Here is a 21,547-nt window from a genome sequence, read left to right on the forward strand (position 1 = left end):
CACTGTTGATCAGGGAATGTTTCCGGGCCCTGGAATTTAGTCTGCAAGACAGAGAGTAGATATAAATTGATCATTTCTGCCCAACAGTTTCAATAATATTGTCCCAAGTTGATTATAGCATATTGATCACCACTGAGATAGTCTCCTCTTGAGAGCAGATATAGTCTGAGTACTGTTGGTGTATAGACAGAGGTTAATATTAAGCTGACACCTAAAGATAATAAATATACAAAAAGAGGGGCTGCAGTCAAAGCTCGAAGAATGTTATAAGCTGAATCATATCTTGACTAACTGGCCTACTAGTTCCAGATCGGAGGAGGCAGGGAGAGACTGTGTAATGTAGGTATTGATTTTATATAGCCCATATCCTGTAGGTCAAAGAACAAAAATGTCTGTCCATTATGATGACCCAAGTTTTTGAGTAGCACAGGTGACTGCAGTTATTGTTGTTTCGTAACACTAGGTGGCACTGTAGTCAATTGAACTACAAAACAATTGGGAAAATCCTTAGGCATCTAGGCTTAACAAAATTAATACGAAAAAATGCATAAAAATTTAAATTTAACTGATAAGACCCAGATTTTGACCAGTGAGGAAGAAAATTAATCTGATTTTTATAAAATTCACAAAAATGTTCTGAATTAAATTAAGTTTAACTTTATTCTGTTTAATCAATAAATTAAAGGTTTTTATGTTTCTTGACCAACTGTCTTTAGGTCAAACGCAAATTAATGGCATATCACCACAGCCTGCTGGAGTCATTATAGGTAAACCACACCCTGTTACAGTTACCACCTCTGTTCTTCCAGCTCCTCCAAAACCACAACCTAAGCTAAAGAAGCCCAACATAGCAGTAATAGAGATGAGATCAGAAAAAAAGGACCCTCCTAAACTCACTGTGCAGGTATGAAGCAAGCACAACAACTGCTGTACTTATTAATATTCGCTAAAGATTGTTCGTGTTCAAGGACAGGGTAGACCCATTACTCAATAAGGCAGGAAAGACAATAACTGAAAATGTGGAAATAGCGGAAGCGCTAAATGCCTTTTTTGTTTCAGTTTTCACCAAAAAGGTCAGTAGCAATTGAAGCACTAACATAGTGAATATCAGCGAAAATGAGGTAGGATCTGAGGCTAAAATAGGTGAAGAACAAGTTAAAAATTACTTAGACAAGTTAGATGTCTTCAGGTCACCAGGGCCTGATGAAATACATCCTAGAATACTCAAGGAGCTGACTGAGGAGATATCTGAGTAGGGTGACCAGATGCCCCAATTTTATAGGGACAGTCCCAATATTTGGGGCTTTGTGTTGTATAGGCTCCTATTACCCCGCACCCCCATCCCAATTTTTCACACTTGCTGTCTGGTCACCCTATATCTGAGCGATTTGCAATTATCTTTGAAAACTCGTGGAAGACTGGAGAGATCCCAGAGCCCGGGAATAGGGCAAAGATCGTGCCAATCTATAAAAAAGAGAATAAGGACAACCCGGGGAATTACAGACCAGTGGGGGGAAAAATACCTAACTAGCTTCAAGACTGAGCTTGATAAGTTTATGGAGGGGATGGTATGATAAGACTGCCTACAGGACTGCTAGCAGGAAATATCTCCAGCGGCCAGTGATGGGACACTAGATGTGGAGGGCTCTGAGTTACTACAGAGAATTCTTTCCCAGGTGTCTGGCTGGTAGGTCTTGCCCACATGCTCAGGGTCTAACTGAATGCCATATTTGGAGTTGGGAAGGAATTTTCCCCGGGTCAGATTGGCAGGGACCCTGTTGGGTTTTCAACTTCCTGTGCAGCGTGGGGCACGGGTCACTTGCAAGTTTAAACTAATGTAAATGGTGGATTCTCTGTAACTTGAAGTCTTTAAATAATGATTTGAGGACTTTAGTACCCAGCCAGTTGTTAAGGGTCTATTCCAGGAGTGGGTGGGTGAGGTTCTGTGGCCTGCAATGTGCAAGAAGTCAGACTAGATGATCATAATGGTCCCTTCTGACCTTAAAGTCTATGAATCTGAGACCAGTCAGCTTAACTTCAGTAATCAAAAAGATAATGGAGCAAATAAGCAATCAGTTTGCAAACACCTAGAAGATAAGGTGATAAGTAACAGTCAACATGGATTTGTCAAGAACAAATTATGTCACACCAACCTAATAGCTTTCTTTGACAGAGTAACAAGCCTTGTGGATAGGTGGGAAGCAGTTGATGTGATATATCTTGACTTTAGTAAGGGTTTTGATACTATCTCGCATGACCTTCTCATAAACAAACTAGGGAAATATAGCCCACATGGTTCTGCTGTAAGGTGGGTGCATAACTGGTTGGAAAACCATTCCCAGAGAGTACGTATCAGTGGTTCACAGTCAAGCTGTCAGGGCATATCAACAAAAATAACAGGAGTACTTGTGGCACCTTAGAGACTAACAAATTTATTAGAGCATAAGCTTTCGTGGGCTACAACCCACTTCTTCGGATGCATATAGAGTGAAACATATATTGAGGAGATATATATACACACATACAGAGAGCATGAACAGGTGGGAGTTGTCTTACCAAGTCTGAGAGGCCAATTAAGTAAGAGAAAAAAAAAACTTTTGAAGTGATAATCAAGATAGCCCAGTACAGACAGTTTGATAAGAAGCAAGTGTGAGAATACTTACAAGGGGAGATAGATTCAATGTTTGTAATGGCTCAGCCATTCCCAATCCCTATTTAGCCCTGAGTTGATTGTGTCTAGTTTGCATATCAATTCCAGCTCAGCAGTCTCTCGTTGGAGTCTGTTTTTGAAGTTTTTCTGTTTTAAGATAGCCACCCGCAGGTCTGTCAAAGAATGGCCAGACAGGTTAAAGTGTTCTCCCACTGGTTTTTGAGTATTATGATTCCTGATGTCAGATTTGTGTCCATTAATTCTTTTGCGTAGAGACTGTCCGGTTTGGCCAATGTACATGGCAGAGGGGCATTGCTGGCACATGATGGCATATATCACATTGGTAGATGTGCAGGTGAACGAGCCCCTGATGGTATGGCTGATGTGATTAGGCCCTATGATGGTGTCACTTGAATAGATATGTGGACAGAGTTGGCATCGGGCTTTGTTACAAGGATAGGTTCCTGGGTCAGTGTTGTTTCGTGGGTTGTAGCCCACGAAAGCTTATGCTCTAATAAATTTGTTAGTCTCTAAGGTGCCACAAGTACTCCTGTTATTTTTGCGGATACAGACTAACACGGCTGCTACTCTGAAACAGGGCATATCAAGTGGAGTCCCACAGGGATTGGTTCTGGGTCCAGTTTTGTTCAATATCTTCATAAATGATTTAGATAAAGGCATAGAGAGTACACTTGTAAAGTTTGTGGACATACCAAGCTGGGAGGGATTACCAGTGCGTTGGAGTATAGGATTAAAATTCAAAATGATCTAGATAAACTGGAGAAATGGTCTAAAGTAAATAGGATGAAATTCAGTAAGGACAAAGTCAAAGTACTCCATTTAAGAAGGAACAATCACACACATACAAAATGGGAAATGACTGCCTAGGAAGGAATCTGGGGGTTGTAGTGGATCACAAGCTGAATATGAGTGAACAGTGTAACACTGTTGCCAAAAAGCAAACATCATTCTGGGATGTATTAGCAGGAGTGTTTGTAAGCAAGACACAATAAATAGTTCTTCCACTCTACACCATGCTGATAAGGCCTCAGTGACGTGTGTTGTGTCCAATTCTGGGCGCCACGTTTCAGGAACGATGTGGACAAATTGGAGAAAGTCCAGAGGAAAAACACGATTAAAGGTCTAGAAAACATGACCTATGAGGAAAGATTTTAAAAAATGGGTTTGTTTAGTGTGGGGAAGAGTACACTGAGAGGGGACATGATAACCGTTTTCAAATACATAAAAGGTTGTTACAAGGAGGATAGGACAAGAAGCAATGGGCTTACATTGCAGCAAGGGAGGTTTAGGTTGGACATTAGGAAAAACTTCCTAACTGTCAGGGTAGTTAAGCACTGAAACAAATTGCGCAGGGAGGTTGTGGAATCTCTGTCATCAGAGGTTTTTAAGAACAAGTTAGACAAACACCAGTCAGGAATGGTCTAGTTAATACTTAGTCTTGCCTTGAGTGCAGGGGACTGGATTAGATGGACTATTGTGGTCTTTTCCAGTCCTACAGTTCTGTGATTCTATGTGAATGATTTGGCATTGGTGGATGCCTTTTCTCTTAATGTTAACACCATATGGTGTAGTGTAAACCAAAAATCAGTCATCCTGTGCTTAATTGTTTTGAATTTTTTTACAATCATTTTTATTATTTAACCAGAATAGAGTTGTTTGGAAAAAGAACATATCTGCAAGTATATTCCTTGTGTCAAGGGAGACTTTAATGCTGGAGGAAACTCAAAAATGAGAGTTTAATTTATTTAAAACAATAACAATTTACTTGGCTGAACGCTTTGCCATTTAAATTTTTTGTTTAAATATGAGTTTCCTTGCAACTCAGTTTCCCTTCAGACCAGTCAACCACTGAAGTCCTAATCCCATGTTTGTGATATGAGTCTGTTGTCATAGAAATGGAAATGAATGTTTTTTCAAAAATTCAGTATTCTGTGTTCATTGGAGAATCAAACTGAAGCAGAAGATATGCTGTCAGTATTCCCCCTCTCTCCCCTCACCCCTTTAAATATAACTTTTGAATAATAGAAGTAGGAGATTTAAATAAAAAATCCCATATAGAACATGTAGTCTATCCTTCTGCCAGTGCACCACTTTTCTCATCAACACACTTTTTTGGTGTTTGTCCAGTTTAGTTTTAAATGTTCCAAGTGATGAGGCTTTTGTCAAAGATTTAAACTAGTACTTACATTTCCTTTTGATGCATTTGTGTACCTGTTGAAAAATCTTTGTCACTGCAAAGAACATAACCACTCTAATTCTTCTTCTAACTGTATTGTACAAAGATTGTACATCTATTACAATGTGTCTATTACAAAATTAATAGTTACTGCTTATTACTTAAAAGTACACTTACCTACACAGTAGCTTATAAGGCAACATAAATGACCCATGAGTCAATCAATCACAGAATTCTGAATAATTGATGTGAATTGGGGTGGTGTCTTTATTATGTACAATTACCGTACATGTGTTTGGCAATTAAAACATACAAGATGACAAGGTTCCAGGGTGTTAACAATCTGTTATAGATAACAAAACTGAAGACCTCAAATGAAATGGAGAGCAGGAAAAGTAAGATAACAGGAAAAAAAAGAGAAGCAAGTACTCTTGGGGGAATGTTCTTAGCTTGTTTATTACGTTAAATCTGTCTGTAAAATCCAGTCCTGATCAGGTGCAGGCATGATAATGGGGAGCCATTCCATGTTCTTATGAACAGTTTGAACAGAGGAAATTTTAATTAATACAGACTTCGATTTTGGACTTGTGTGTTTTCCATTTTAGGTATTACCGAATGTAGATATTGACAGTATTTCAAATGACAGTGTGAGTATAAACCAGGCTTCTACAAGCTCTGAAGCAGCACTTCCTCCTGTCAGCAGTCTGATTCAGGTATTGGTCTAAATGCCTAAGAATTGGTGTTAGTTTGATAAGTAGATATTAATACATTAATGTTTAATTACTATCAAATGATCTAATGTAGTATTCCTTCTTTGTTAAAGTAAGTAGGCCCACTAATAAACAGAAAAGAGAACTAAATTGTGACTTCTAAGATGGGTGGGGTTTTATTTATTTATTTATTTGAAACAAAATCTTTAACAAGGTGTAGATCATTAATTTCCTTCCATCCCTGAGTAAGGAGTGGTGCATAGCTGTGCCCACCCCAGGAACAGCATAGGGAAAGAATTGTGACTCTTTTGGGGACGGGGGAGGGGAAGTAATCTGCTGTTGGCCCATACCAGTAGCACATTGCTTCTCCATCCATGCAGGCTCAGCTGTATTAGCTGACACATGGAGGAGAGAAGGCTTCACCCACTCCTAGCACCCTCTATGTCCATTCCCTGTCCGCTTGCCTTGGGTGGGGAATAGTGGCCCTGTGGATCGTCTCACCACCCTGCGCACAGACCGACAATACAAGGTAGCTGTGCAAGGCAGTAAGGAGGTGCCTTGAGCTCCCTTATACAGCAACATAGGCAAGCCACTAACTACTCGGTGAGGTGCTATGGCCTGTATGGTGCAGGTCAGACTAGATGATCACAATGGCCCCTTCTGGCCTTCAGATCTGTGAATCATGATTTTGCCCATGTCCCTTTTCAGAGTTGTCATAGAGCATTTAGGAAGTAATGAAGATTATGTGTGAATTCCAGGCAGAAAACTATCCAAAGAATGTTAAGGTTGCAAACTGAAGCATATGATGACAAGATCACCTATTGTTTCTTCCACAGGACCTCAGCCTCATTCAGTGCACAGGCTGAACTATGTGAACTGAATGAGGCAACTGTTCAATATTTCTTTTTTCCTTAGCTGTTCAGCATGTGTGTGTCTGCTTCATTCACTGCACACCAACCAGTCTCCTCATTGCATGAGGTGATGTTCCTGCAGACCCCTGCCTCATTCACTACACAACTCATTCGTCATTCAGCTGAACTCTCATTCTCATTCTGCCACTGAATGAGGCAGGGTTCTGCCCTTCCCCCAATCAACCCCCCCACCCACACCCACCCCCAAAAAAGAGCTTGTGATCATGTAATTAAAAACTAGTTTGTAATGATTATGCACAAGGAAGTAGAGTTAAGGTTGCTTTGGGGAACCTTAATTTAGGTATTTCCAGACTGAGTGATTCGCTTTGCAGTCATTTGTCCCTCTCTTGTGTATTTCAAAAAAAAGTTTGATAGTTATAAAAATAATGTTGTCCTGAGATTCTGAAGCAGAGATTTTCTATTAAATCCTACAGCCAAGTCCAAGGAGTGCTAGCATTCATTTTACTGAATTGCTTAATGGATACCATCCAGTCCTCTTCCTGGTCTATAGAGAAATCCCTCTAACTGTTAGGATAAAAAAATTTGTATGGTTGTTGTTTAAGATCTAATTAGTGTGCAACAAGATGGTCACTGTAGCTTGATCATATTCTCAGTATAAAGTTTTTCTACAGTTATACCTTTTAATTTAAGATATGTATGTTTTTGTCTACCTTTTATAAGGGTCCAGAACAAATTCAGTATGAGGAGAAAGATCTGAAGTTCCCAGGAACTAATTTTGTTGATGTTACTGATGTCATTCAGGTAATTACATCCCAAAGATGTCCCTGCCTTTGACTTTTATATTCAATTCTGTTCTGTTCCTCAATATGAAATACAGCATTAAAAATTGTACTTTATAAAAAAATATGCATAAAGTGTAGCTTTATGTGAGATTGAAAGGTGTGGTTTTAAATTGTTGGATGCCAAGTAATTTTGTTTTTAAATGACTAAAAACATTTGGTTTAGAGCAGTGGTTCCCAAAGTGGGGTTCGCGAACCCCTGGGGGTTCGCAGAACGTTTCAGGGGGTTCGAAAGAAAAATTTCATTAATGGCGGCCAGAGGACTCTGCTGGGACCCAGTTGCAGGGCAGACAGCCCGAGCCCCAGGGAGAGCGGGGCCGGGCAGTTTGAGCCGGCAGCCTGAGCCCTCCCCTGTCAGCGGGGGAGCTGGCAGCCCGAGCCTTGGGGAGAGCGGGCAGTTTGAGTCGGCAGCCCCAGCCCTCCCCTGTCAGCGGGGGAGCCGGCAGCCCGAGCCCCAGGGAGAGCGGGGCCGGGCAGTTTGATCCAGCAGCCCCAGCCCTCCCCTGTCAGCGGCGGAGCCGGCAGCCCGAGCCCCAGGGAGAGCGGGGCCGGGCAGTTGGGGCAGGCAGCCCGAGTCCCGGCGGTCAGTGGGGGAGCCGGCAGCCCGAACCACAGCGCTCCGCGCAGGGCTGGCAGCCTGAGCCCCAGGGAGAGCGGGGCCGGGCAATTGGGGCCAGCAGCCCGAGCCTTGCCCCCGTCAGCAGGGGAGCCGGCAGCCTGAACCCCAGCGCTCTGCGCGGGGCTGGCAGCCCGAGCCCCAGGGAGAGCGGGGCCGGGCAGTAGGGGCTGGCAGCCCGAGCCCCGCCCCCGTCAGCGGGGGAGCCAGCAGCCCGAACCCCAGCCCGAGCCCCAGGAATTTGCCAAATCTCATCTAAAGCCAGAACCACAGCCCTCCTTGTTACCACCAGCCACAACCTCACCCGAAACTAGAGGTGGGTGAAAAATACCAAGCATTTTTCACAGAAAGTTTTGAATTTTTTTTCACATTTTTCAAAATTCCCCAAGAAAAATTTACAAAAAACTGAAATGGAAAAATGGTCCATTTTCAAAAACTGTTTTCATGAAACATTTTCTGATTTTTGAAAACCAAAAATGAATTTATTTTTATTCGAAACCATTTTTTTTTAAAACAAAAGCCAAAAAAACATTTTACAGAAACATTTTTGGTTTCTGTTTTTTCTATGTTCGTTAAAAAAAGTTTCAATTAAAAATATTTTTCAGAGGTTCATAGATTCCGGGCCCGGCAGTTGGGGCATCCATCACACTGAGGAAATTTAAACTTAAATCCCTGAAAATATTCATTTTTAGGAGGGGGTTCACGAGATTTCACAATTTAGTGAAAGGGGTTCGCGGGCTGTTAAAGTTTGGGAACCACTGGTTTAGAGAAACAAGCAATGGTAGGCCAGCTCTTACTTATTGTTTCTCTTTCTGCTAACTCAGGGATATGGCTCCCATTATTTAGTCACAGTGTTTCTTTTACATATGCTAGGAGGCACTGTGATCATAGTTGGCATCCTTTTGTCTGTGAGAGAGGGTGGGAATTGTAGCCTATCATGTAAATGGTTTGCAATGTCTCATATGACTGAATAGTCCAATTTGAGATTTGCATGATCTTTGGCAGTTATTGCAAATGTGTGTATCTTTGGGATACTTGGGAGCTGCTTGCTTGGGTGTGATCAAGACCGAGCAAAATCATAATTAATAACCATGGCTATTGTATTACTAAAGAAAGGAAAAGAAAACCTTAAACAACACAAATGACCAAACCAAAATGATAAACTGCTTATTTCCGTTATAATCTCTTCTGTACGTCTCTCTGTGGAGAGTTTTTAACAGAGATTAACACCCTTGAGAGTGAACAACTCTGAGGTGTTCTTTTCTCTTGGTAAAGTTAAGACCAAAGTATATTGTTTAAAATTATTGTGAATCCATTCTTTAATATAGCCTTCGATAACTATGAATGTTTATAGGTGAGCAAAAAAGTATATTTGTTTCAAGGCAAGTGGACTTGTTGGTTATTAATAAATTACCAATTATAAACTGGCTGTCTATCTTTACTATATCCTATGAAACCAAAGAAAATATTTAAATCAGTTACTTAGAAGAAGGCATTTAAGGAACTATCTTGAGACAGGCAAATTAATCTATATTAGGAATCTTAAATCCAATTAAAACTAATTATTTTTCTGTTTACCAATGTTTAACCCGTTTTCTTCTCCAGGAATACATGGTATAACCATTTGATGATTAATAGGAAAAACTGTTTGTCTTTTAAATTACAACAGCATTTCAGTAATCCAACGAAATCATTACAAGAGTTTTAAATCTAATCTCTTGGCAGTGTTTTAGTTAACTTCCTCTCACCAATCCACATTGACGTCTTGGGTTGATTTCTTCTTGAGTCTTCTCTTTTTTTCTTAACTGTCTATGGCAGTTTGCTTGTAGAGATGGGTTGGGTGAGTTGTGGAGTGCTTGCTGTTTAAGCAGAGTAGCAGAGGGTGGTTGTGAGGTGGTGCTCACTTCAATTTCTTTTATATCCTTCTCCTTATTTTCATGAAATCGTAGGGAAAACACACCTCTTTCATTCTTGTTTAGATTCAGGTTGGTTGCTGTCATTCTTTGACTGGCTTCATGCCTTTGGGGTTGGCCTAGGTGACTCTTTCACATCCTGAATATGCAGCCTGTTAATGAATATGGGACATTTCTGCCACAAAAAAAGAACAAAGGCCATTGAAGAATAGATTCAGATAACTTTTAAAGTTTTAACTCTTTTATTCAGTCCATTTTTTTAGTTTTTTTTTTAATTTTTCTTATAGTATGACAGGAAATGAAATTCAAAAAGTCCAAGCACTCCTGTTCTTTATGTAAGAGTTTTTAGTTCTCAAAACAGTCTTAAAATTAAATAACTTTTAGAAAGTCTTTAGACTAAATGGGTGACTCTACATGACAATTTTTGGAATGATGATTTTCTTGTCTTCCTGCATTGGATGAAGGTTTGCTCACTCCCATAATTCCCCATTAATATAAATATTCTATACTTTAATGGCTTCTTATGTTAATAATTAGTCAGTCATCAAGTGAACTTACTATATTTGTGCATAAAACATTTTGCTAGTTATATAACAGTACTATCAGGCTTGCATTTACAAAATATTTGCAAATATACATATTGAAAGAAGCATATACAATCTTAAGTATTTGAGAAACAACGAAGATTTTCATCTCTAAGTGTTGACATGAGTTACTTGGAAGTAACCGGTATCTTCTGTAAAACATTTCCCACCATAAATATTCTCCAAGTGTAAAGAATAAAGACTTCAGTATGTTTACAAAATAAATCAGTTTCAGTAAGGCTAGTTCTAGAAATCTTTGTGTGGGTTAAACGTAGCTTTTTCTTTGAAAAGAAGGGGCAGGAGGGGTTCGAATAGGCCCACTTTCCCTTTACATTTATTGCTCTGATAACACAACCCTGGATTCTTTTCGCAATCAGATTTATTCCTAAAAATGTTCACAAAGTTTGTTTCTGCTTGATGTGTGCTTGTCCTTGGGAGATAGAAGCGGAAACCTTCTGGAATTTTTTTGATTAGCTTTAATATTTTGTAACATAATTAGCTAAACATGTATATTGTTATATTTCCAAGCATCCTGGCAATAACACTTTTGTAGCTATATCTTAATATTAAGTAAAGGTGCAAACAAGTTTGTAACAACTTTTTTAAAAGTTACAATAATTTTATTAATATAATTTTTGTATCAATACCGAGGTCTTTCCCCTGTATTTACTAACAACTTAAAAATATATATCTACTTGTTGAACAATCTTATTCTTCATTGTTGAAATAAATACGTAATTTGTTAATAGATAAAGGACCTTTGACAAACAAAAGGAAGAGAGTTAACTTAATTTTAAGAATTGGGTTTTAATTGTACGTGCCTAGACTCCTTAGAAATAAAGGCATGCCGTCGAAGAACAGCACTTCAGAGTCAATAGTGGTACTAGCATTTGAGACCTACCTGTTTGTGCACTTACTGGAGAATAGCAATGAAGTAAGTTAATATCAAGTAGGAAGACACAGCATACATCGTTTGGTGATGTTGCAGCCCTTGAAAATGAATTGCATATATAGTGTTCTTATTACCAAATGGATTTTGGAAATAAAAATAAGAAAAACTGTCAATAATACCTTGTAAATATATGAACATGCGAATAACCTTATTGACAGCCACTCAGAGAGCTCCATTTGTGACCACTATGGTAAATTCACTTTAGAAATATGTGTATTAAATGTACAATATATCTAAAAATATGTTCCAGTTCTGTCAAAGCTATGCAAATGACGCTTTAAAAAAATGAACAGAACTTCTCTAAAAGAACTAATAAATCTACTTGGGCAGTTTTTTTCTATTTGCACAAATGCTTATTCTTTAAAAATGAACAGGGAAACTACTTAAGAAATCAATTTAAGAAATAACAGTAAAAAGAACCTAACAGCATCTAAATTCTTTAAATGTTAATATGAGTTATTCTCCATTTTTCATTTTTCTCCAGGATTGCTTTTATTTTTTGTTCTTGGCAATGGTATGCATTTTAACCACAAAACAAAATAATGTTTCAATGGCAACACATGTTTGGCTCATGACCATATATATAGTATTCTTAAAAATGTGCAAGACAAAAATAATGTGGAACCATAAAATCAGGTCTCCGGAGTGACAGAAATATTTAAGACATCAAAAGCAATCCTCTTTTATAGTAATAGCTTTCCTTTGAATGTGCATGGAGACATGTCCATAAAATGTTATGCAGGAAAATTGGCCTTTTTCTCCCATGAAAAGTACAATCTGTTAGAAGTTAAGAAGATAAGTATTTGTCAAAAAACTTCCTGGTTTTTCAATTTCACGTGGACAGGATTTTTTGGTACTTTGGTCCATGAGTTTTCTCTGCATTTAGTACTTCTTTCTCTCTGATTTCTTGTGGTAGAAGATAGGTCCAGAAGATACTTAAGATGTTAAAATGCTAATTTTAGTTAGCTACTCTGTCATTGGATAATGCAGCAGTCCCCAAATTTTTGGAAGTTGAGTCCTGAGGAAGATGAAATGTGTTGTGCCCCCATTGCTGTCCTGGCGTATCGTGTTAAAGGCCTACCTGTGGTAATGTATAACCCTTCTGCATTTGCCTTCTTATGTCTTGGTGCATCTTGCACTTTGGGGAAATGCTAAGATAGACCTTCAAGTTACTCCCTTTCTTTTTCTTTATGCTTTGGAGAGCAGTGAAATAATTAACTATGTTGACAATCAGAGTATCCTCATTAGCATAGGAGTTAGCACCCATTGAAATAAATGGGACAGTTCACACCCTAGAGCTGTTGTTTCAGGCTCTCATTTTGAAGGTTTTTCCTCAACAGTAATAGTTAGAGACTACGTACACAAAAAAGTTTTAACAGCGATATCAGTATAGCTGCCCCATCCATGTGGACACTCAGATTCTGCAGTCCAGCATCAACCCCAATTCTGATACATATGAGCTATTCCCTTCCTGTGTGTAGTTTTGATGGGCAGTTCAACACTACAGTATTCAGCCAGATTTTGGCCACAAGTAGCGTCTTACTTGATGTCCTTGGAAGAGAATCCAAGTATTCAGATTTCTCAGAGCAGTCAGACTGGTTAGACCTGCAGTCAGACCAGTCGTTCCCAAATGGGACCTACCACTGGTGCTGAAAGCACCCTTTTAAACCATTTACATGGATCCTCACCTTTCTACAGATCTATCAAAACCTGTTTCTTGGTTGCCATCACGACTTCTAGATGAGTCTTGAAGTTGGCAACTTTATCGATGCATAAATCTTATTGAGTCGTTCATAATGACAAAGTGGTATGAAGGAACTCATAATCTTTCTCGTCAAAAGTGAACTCATCTTTCCGTGCCACATAGGATTCCCTCCAAATCCACAGCATCCTGCAGAAAAGCTGTGGCATAATCTGGATGCTTTTGGAGTACTAAAGATATATATTGAGTGCACCGATTCAACAAGAAGATTGGCTTCTTTGTTCATCTCCTTTCATCCAAAGTGACAAGGGCTCCAGCTATCTAAACTATATCTGGTTAGATGGATCAGATTATGCATTGTCAAGGCATACAAGGCATCAGGTTGAACCTGTTTTGACAGAATCAAAACAGAAGATCTATGGTGTCTTTAGGCTCTTTCTGCCCATGTTCTTCCCCTGAGGAGATCTGCAGGGCAGCAACATGGTCCTTTATTAACCCTTTTATTAGACACTATAAGGTGAACTTTCTATCCTCTGCAGAAGCGTCCTTCAAAAGGAAGGTGCTGCATGCATTGATCCAGAAGTCGCTTTCTGTTTTGGCAATTGATGGGAAAAGCCCTCCCTTCACTTCTTATTCTACTTCTTCATCCCTCCCTAGTTCTGTTCTCTGCTTGCTACTTCCCACATGTAACAGTATTGTGGGAGACATAGGGCTATAGAATGGGAAATTTCTTACCTGATAATATCCTTCTAATAGTATCCGCATTCACAGTTCTGCCTTCCCTGAATGGCTGCTTATCCAAAGGACAAAATATAATTTTTGTACCTACCGTATGTGGGCTAGTTAGCCTATTGTACATAGTTTGCTAGTTGGCATTGAAGTTATTCTTACTAATCATATTCTACGAGTTTTTACGCAACTTTGGAATTAACGGTCTGGTAACAAGCTGGAGCAGAGGGTGTGACCAGCAGAAATGTTGAAACAGGACGTTTCACCATTGTCGGAACATTCCCCTCCTTTTTCCTCTAAATGAAATTTTGGCAAAATCAACAAGATTTTGCAAAGCATTTCGGTTTAGATGGAACTGCATTTTCCCATGGAAAATGGTTCCATCTAGTTTTTCTGACTGAAAAACTCGTCCTGATGAGTACAGCTAAAGAGGAGGTTTAATGTAGCCAAGGCCTACACCATGAAAGCCTTTGAAAATCAAGTGTCAAAAAATAAATTCATGATTAAGTTATTGGAGAACTTTGATAAGAGACTATTAATATATTTTTCAATGATAAAACAAAATTCTCGTATTTTACCTGATCATTTCTGCCATTTTTTATTTCTATAACATTATGTGAATATACTTTTGAGATCTAAATAGAGATGGCCTCAACTTGATACTTTGAAAAGTAGAATGATTAATATTCCAACTAGGTCTAAAATAACTTCTAATTTGTCATTTTTTTTGATTGGTAGTCATGATAGATATTTTCAAAGGTCCCTTAGGAGGTGAAATGCAGAATTAACTACAGATCATTCAGGAAAAGACTGGAAGATGACATATTAATAGGTTTACTCTGTATAATTAAATACTGAACATTATTTTTGGATTTAATTTTCTGTGAAGATTATGTATTATCCCAAAATGAGTATAATATATACTTCCCTGTTCAGATTGGTATACTAATAAAAATATTTTTTTAAAATCTTATGTATATGATTTGGAAATGTAGAAAAACCGCTGAAGTTTTAGCCAGAAGCTATTAGTTACATGTGAGATTTATTGCATATACTTAGTTTATTTAATCCAGATGTCTGCATTTTAAACACTTTAGAAAAGCTTATATTAAATGGGAGACCTCAAAGAAAATTTATAAGAGTTAATGCAGTCAGTAGAAAGAACATGCATAATGAAACACCGGACAGAGGAATTTGTAAATTCACTGTGAGAATGAATTATGGCTATGAATGCATATATCCCAATAGAATGAATTGCTTATCAACTCACAAGTCATCCAGAGTAATTTTAAGATGCTATGGCACCCTTATTTGAATTTAAATGTAATAAATTATTTTTAAACGTTACAGAATAGTTCATATAGAATTTTTTGGGTAAGATTTCTATTTGGTGCAATCCAAATGTGAATATCATGTTGATATGTCTGTTTTGTAAGTTATGCATTATTTAAGAAAACATCTTTTTAAAAACCCAGAACATTCTTCTCTTCCCCCCCCCCCCCAATACCCAGTATGGAGCTTTATTACCTTTTTCAATTTTAAAATGCTTGAAAATTAGTGGAGCGGAAGACTGGGAGAGAAACCTTAATATCAGGGTGGAAGTGCTTGCTCCCTTTTCCCTCTTAGCCTGAGTTCTGGGACCCTTCACCTCACAGATTCCTAGAGCCGAGCCCCAGCCCAAGCCTGGAAGTCTACACTGCAATGAAACAGCCCTGCAGCCCAAGCTCCGCAAGCCCGAGTCAGCTGGCTTGCACCAGCCGTGGGTTTTTCGTTGCAGTGTAGACATAACCTTACGGGTCAGTCCTTCAGGTCTTACTCATGTGAGTAATTCTTACTAGAGAGATCAAATGAACTAGATAATATTTTGTATTGGACCAACTTCTGTTGGTGAGAGACAAGCTTTCAAGCTTACACAGAGCTGTTATTCAGGACTGGGAAACTTACTCAGGTGATGTCTACACTAAAGAGCTTACAGCGGCACATCTGTACCAATGCATCTGCACTGCTGTAAGATCTCCTGTGTAGCCACTCTATGCTGACAGGAGAGAGCTCTCCCATTGACATAATTAAACCACCCCCAACGAGTGGCAGTAGCTATGTCGGCGGGAGTGCATCTCCCACTGATACAGTGTTGTCCACACCAGCGCTTCTGTCGGTGTAACTTACGTCGCTCGGGGTGTGTTTTTTTCACACCCCTGAGTGACGTAAGTTATACCGACAAAAGTGCTAGTGTAGACATAGCCTCAGAGTGTCACTGCTAAATGCAAGGTGGAACAGATTGTTTAGCATAAGTAGTCAACACATATTTCAAGGGGCCATTCACAGTGAAGTGACCCGTTAACACCCCTTCAGTGATAGGGAGGAAAGGAGCAGGCTGAGCAGCTGGGGGTCTTGTTAGTGGGTTATAGATTGTTGTAATACGCCGTAAATCCAGTATCTCTATTCAGTCCGTGATTTTTAGTGTCTAGCAAAGCTGTGAATTAAAGCTCCCAGGCTCATCTTTTGAAAGTGTTGTGCAGGTTTCCTTTGAAAATGAGGGCTGAGAGGTCAGATATAGAGTGATCGCTTTGTGAAAAATGTTCACCCCTGTATGATTCTTACTATTTAGATAAGTAAAAATTTTTATATGCTAAACGAAGGTTGCAGGATCTGGTCCTTTGTGGTGCCTCTGTTAAGCGTTACAGTGTGGTATGATGTGCGTGATTGGCCATGGTTCTGTGTAGAGGCTTGTGCAAAAACACAAAGAAACAAAAAACAAAAGGGGTTCAGGGTCAGAAAATTAAGCTTTTTAGTCTTGCATTTCATTGCTTAGAAATCCCTTCTAACTCTTCAGCAAATAAATGTAGTGAAAAAATAAATGTGTGTATTTAAATTACCATTAAGCTTCCAAGATAAGGACACATCTGTTAGAGCTATAGTTTACCTGCTGGTGTGCTCAATAAATTCACATTTTGGTCCGTATCTTCACAGCCAGGTGATACTGAAACTTATTTTAAATTAAATCGTAAATTCTGCAGAAAATGGATATCCATGAAAAGATTGAAAATCTGTGCTATGGGACAGCATTTCTGAGATGCATATTACAAGTGACTTCAGTTATAATTGCAGTGTTGCTGTAGCTATATTGGTCTCACAATATTAGAGTGACAAGGTGACTAAGGTAATATCTTTTATTGGACCTACTTCTGTTGGTGAAAGAGGCAAGCTTTTGAGCTTACACAGAGCTCTTCTTCAGGTCTGGGAAAGGTTCTTGAGTGTCACAGCTAAATACAAAGTGGAATAGATAAGTGGAACACATGTTGCAAGAGACTATTCAAGAAGAACTGGACAGTTAACACCGCTAGGACAGAAGGAGGATAAGTGGGTTACAGATTGCTGTAATGAGCCATAAATCCAGAGTCTTTAGTAAGTTCATAATTTTTGATATGTAGCAGAATTATGAATCCAAGTTCCCAGGCTCATCTTTTGAAGGTGTTGCGCAGGTTTCTGTTGAGGATGAAGACTGCGTGATCAGATATGAAATGATCATTTTGTGAAAAGTGTTTGCTCACGGGTGATTGGGTGTTTTTGTCTTTTGTCATTTTTCTGTGTGAGTTCATTTGAGTGTGTAGTGATTGGTTTCACCCACATAGTTGTTATTGGGGCATTTAGTGCACTGGATGAGGTACACCACGTGTTGATAGGCGTGTGTAGGACTCCTGGACCTTGAAAGGTGTGTTGTGGGCAATATTGGTCACCACAGTAGTGGAGATATGTCTGTAGGTTTTGCATCTGTTGTTCTGGCAGGGTCTGGTGCTGCTTTGAGTTGGTATGTCCTGGTCTCTGGGGAGCTTGCTTCTGATGATGAGCAGGGTGAGGTGGGAGGGTTGTTTGAAAGCCAGAATAGGGGGTTCAGGTAGTCCCCATTGAGCATCAGTCGTAATTGTTTAACAATACCCTGCCTGGGTTCCAGTGTGGGATGGTAGATGACAACTATGGGTGTTTGGTCAGTGGGTTTATTTTTCCTGTATTGAAACAGGTTCTCTCAGGGCATTTTGTTGGCCCATTCCTTGATGCAGTCTACTTCTTTGGTGAAGTGTCCTTGTTTGAGTGAAGGCAGTTTTAGGAGTGTTGAGGTATGTATCCAGGACTTTCTCCTCGGAGCATATTCTCTGTTGTTTGAGTGGCTGGCTGTAGATAAAAGCTTTCTTGGTGTGTTTGGGGTGGTTAGTAGATCTGTGAAGGTAGGTATGGTGATCAGTGGGTTTCTTTTATATAGTTGCCTGTAGAGTTCTATTGTTGAAGTTGATGGTGGTGTCCAGGAAGTTGGTACTGGTGTGGGTGTGTTCGAGAGGGAGATTGATGGATAGGTAGTGGAGCCATAACAACAGATGCAAAACCTGCAGACCTATCTCCATATGATCAATACTCCCCACAGCACACCTTTCAAGATCCAGGGGTCCTACACATTCCTATCACAACATGTGGTGTACCTCATCCAGTGCACTAAATGCCCTATGTCAAGCTGTCTAGAGTGGCTCACAAGGATGAGTGCCAACCTCAGGGCAGACTGTTAAGAAACAGGGCACAAAACCCAAACTGGTTCTGTGTTCTATCCTTAGATTTCACTAACCAAATATCAAGTGTGAACTCCTCACGCACTACAAAAGCCTTAACATGGAGTTACAGACAGTCCCATTGGCCAGTGTGGTCTATCTTGCCACTTAGGCAAGCCTGCCTTTGTGATAGATGGTCACTTACACTAAAAATCACAGCAATATTCAGGTTACTCCCAGTCCCAAAGGACCAATCACTTACCCCAGGTCAGTTGTACCTTAGATCTTTCACCAAAGACAAGGCTTGTAGCCAGTCCTATATTAAACTAACTAAAGGTTTATTAACTAGGAAAAAGAAATGAGTGTTATTTACAAGGTTAAAGCAGACAAACATACACACACAAATGAGTTACATTCTTAGATTTCAAAAAGTAATAGATGCTACTGTAATGTGCAAGCTCTATATGCCCTTTAGGGCTAACCCAAGATAAGTAGCTCGGTGATGCCTTGCTTATGCTTAGAAATGTTGCCCTCTCCAAATTCCAAGCAGCACAGTGATGCAGTTCTTTCTGGTCAGGGATTTTTATTTCCTTCCCCCAGAGTTCAAACGGATGGAACAAGTGTTGGCTCCAGTCTCCTCTTCGTGTATGGGGTGGGGGGAGGGTGGGCAATCAAGAAAGTCTTTGTCCTTTGATGTTTCACAATCATTTGGTTTCCGTGGACCTTCCTGTGTGCAGGACCAGCACTTTACACTAATTAATGCTTCTTTCTTGTCTGGTGAGTTACACAGTTACCGAGGTTTACAATGAAAACACCCAATGTAACTTTATACCATGGGCTAGAGCAGGGGTAGGCAACCTATGGCACATGTGCCAAAGGTGGCACGCGAGCTGATTTTCAGTGGCACTCACACTGCCCGGGTCCTGGCCACCGGTCCGGGGGGCTCTGCATTTTAATTTAATTTTAAATGAAGCTTCTTAAACATTTTAAAAACCTTATTTACTTTACATACAACAATAGTTTAGTTATATATTATAGACTTATAAAAGAGACCTTCTAAAAACGTTGAAATGTATTACTGGCACGCGAAACCGTAAATTAGACTGAATAAATTAAGACTCGGCACTCCACTTCTGAAAGGTTGCCGACCCCTGGGCTAGAGAATTTATAAATGAGATCAATACATGCAGCATCCTACAGGTGTTTCATCAAGTCTAAACACTATACACATTCTTATCAACTTAACATCTATTTTAACAATACTAACACACAGGTGAGCCAGACTGGTTCCCAGCTATGCTTTTGTCAGTGCTCAGTGAGGCCTAGTGGCCTTGTCATGAGCTGGCACCTGGTCTGTCAGTGTCCCACCCTAATAACAATTATGGGGTGAAACCAGACAATCTCTATGCTCTCGAGTGAACTCACACAGAAAAATGATAAAAGAAAAAAACACCCTATTACCTGTGGGTGACGACTTTTCACAAAATGATCACTTCATATCTGACCTCGCACAACACCTTCAGAAGACAAACACAAGAACTTAAAATTAATAACTCTTTTAGACACTAAAAATCATGAACTTAATAAAGACATTGGATTTATGGCTCATTACAACAAGCTGTAACCCATTAATCCTCCTTTTATCCTATGACTGTAGAGCTGTGAACTGCCTGCTTCATCTTAATTAGCCTCTTGCAACATGTGTTTATTCCTTGTCTGTTCCACCTTGTGTTTAGCTGTGACACTCTGAGTACCTTTCCCAGAACTAAAGAAGAGCTCTGTGTAATCTCAAAAGCTTGTCTCTTTCACCAACAGAGGTTGGTCCAATAAAATATACTGCCTCACCCACTGTTTCTTCAGTTAAAATGTTGCAAGTACATTTCCGAGGTATTGCAGTTATCCTTTATCTTCCTGCCTCATGCACCACAGGCAGGAGACCCAAATCCTGTTTTATGTAATAACTTCTGTACCACTATAACTGCACAGATTTATGGGTTGGTAGTCTTGAATATTGTATATTAACTGCAAAATGGTAAAAGGAAAGCATGTGCATAGTATGGTATAACACAACTGTAACTATTTTATAAAGCAAAAATCCTTAAGGCTGTCTCTTTGCTTTTATTGTAACTAGGATCAGGAGGAGGAGGATGGAATCCCAGAATTGTCTGAACCAATCCTGGAATTTAATAGACAAACTGAAGTTGTTTCTCCAAAATATAATGGCCCTCCATTTCCCCCAGCTGCTCCTGCTTCTCAACAGCCAACTGATATTCTGGATGAAATCATTGAAAGAAGGGAAACTTTAGAAAATAGGTTGATTAGCTGGTGAGTTTCCTGTCAGGGTGAAGGTAATAAAATAGCAGCAAGAAATACATAATCAACACAAGTATTTTTTTTTAAACTATTTCCCTTTGTCTTATTAAGTTTTCCCCATATATTGAGAATGCTGTCAATTTGGCTGTCTCAGAGCCTGCTGGTAGAAATACAAAAGTTTTGTTTTGTCAGGGTGGAACAAGAAGTAATGGCACGAATTATTAGCGGGATGTACCCCGTCCAGCAGGAAAGAGTGCCCAGGGTGAGTGCATCAGAGAGCGAAGAGAGTGAGGCTGTAACCTCTGACATTGGTAAGTAGGAATTGTAGTTGTTCTCAGTTGCTTTCCAGCCTGAAGGCAGATGGGACCAAAGGCTATCCATCTCAAATTTGGGCTAAAAGGTATTTTAACAGCTTGGTTAGGGAGTTTTAACTGTCTAAGCCGTAAGAGGTGTTAAATGTACAAAACTGATCAACTAATGCACAGAAAAGATGCGTGTTTGTGCACATGCGGAGGTGAAGAAAGGGGTCATCAGGCCAATAAAAGCAAATTACCCTGATTAATTGATAAAGAACATTCCACAAATGGGCCAGCTTTGCAAACAAATTCTGGTAGACCTCCTTCCATGCAAATCGAAGTGCAGCTGCGCATTGTACTTTTGCTAGACTACAAGGGTGACTGTCTTTATCTCTCTTGTGAAGAATGGCATATCAAATAAATGCCTGCCTTATAAACATACATAAGAGAGAGACATAGGGACTCCCACAGTCTCACCTCAGCCCTTACACTGACTCCCTCTGCGGCCTTCGACAAGCCATCTGCCTCAGTTTCCTCATCTGTAAAATAGGAATAATACTTTCTCATGAGTGCTTGAGAGTTCATTAATGTATGTAAAGTTCTTTGAAGATGCAAATTGCTAAGCATATTGTTATATCT

The 21,547-nt window shown here is 39.6% G+C and overlaps 1 protein-coding gene across 1 annotated transcript in view; it reads left to right on the top strand.

Annotated features, from left to right (window-relative positions):
• Positions 1-21,547, top strand: part of KIAA0586 (KIAA0586 ortholog) — a 114,645-nt gene that overhangs the window by 45,330 nt on the left and 47,768 nt on the right. The window contains exons 18-22 of the mRNA XM_065402626.1: positions 717-904; positions 5,453-5,560; positions 7,150-7,230; positions 20,431-20,624; positions 20,805-20,923. Coding sequence (XP_065258698.1) covers positions 717-904; positions 5,453-5,560; positions 7,150-7,230; positions 20,431-20,624; positions 20,805-20,923 — 690 coding nt within the window. The remainder of the gene's footprint in view (positions 1-716; positions 905-5,452; positions 5,561-7,149; positions 7,231-20,430; positions 20,625-20,804; positions 20,924-21,547) is intronic.

Source organism: Emys orbicularis, chromosome 4 (assembly GCF_028017835.1).
Source record: "Emys orbicularis isolate rEmyOrb1 chromosome 4, rEmyOrb1.hap1, whole genome shotgun sequence".
NCBI classification, from domain to species: Eukaryota; Metazoa; Chordata; order Testudines; family Emydidae; genus Emys; species Emys orbicularis.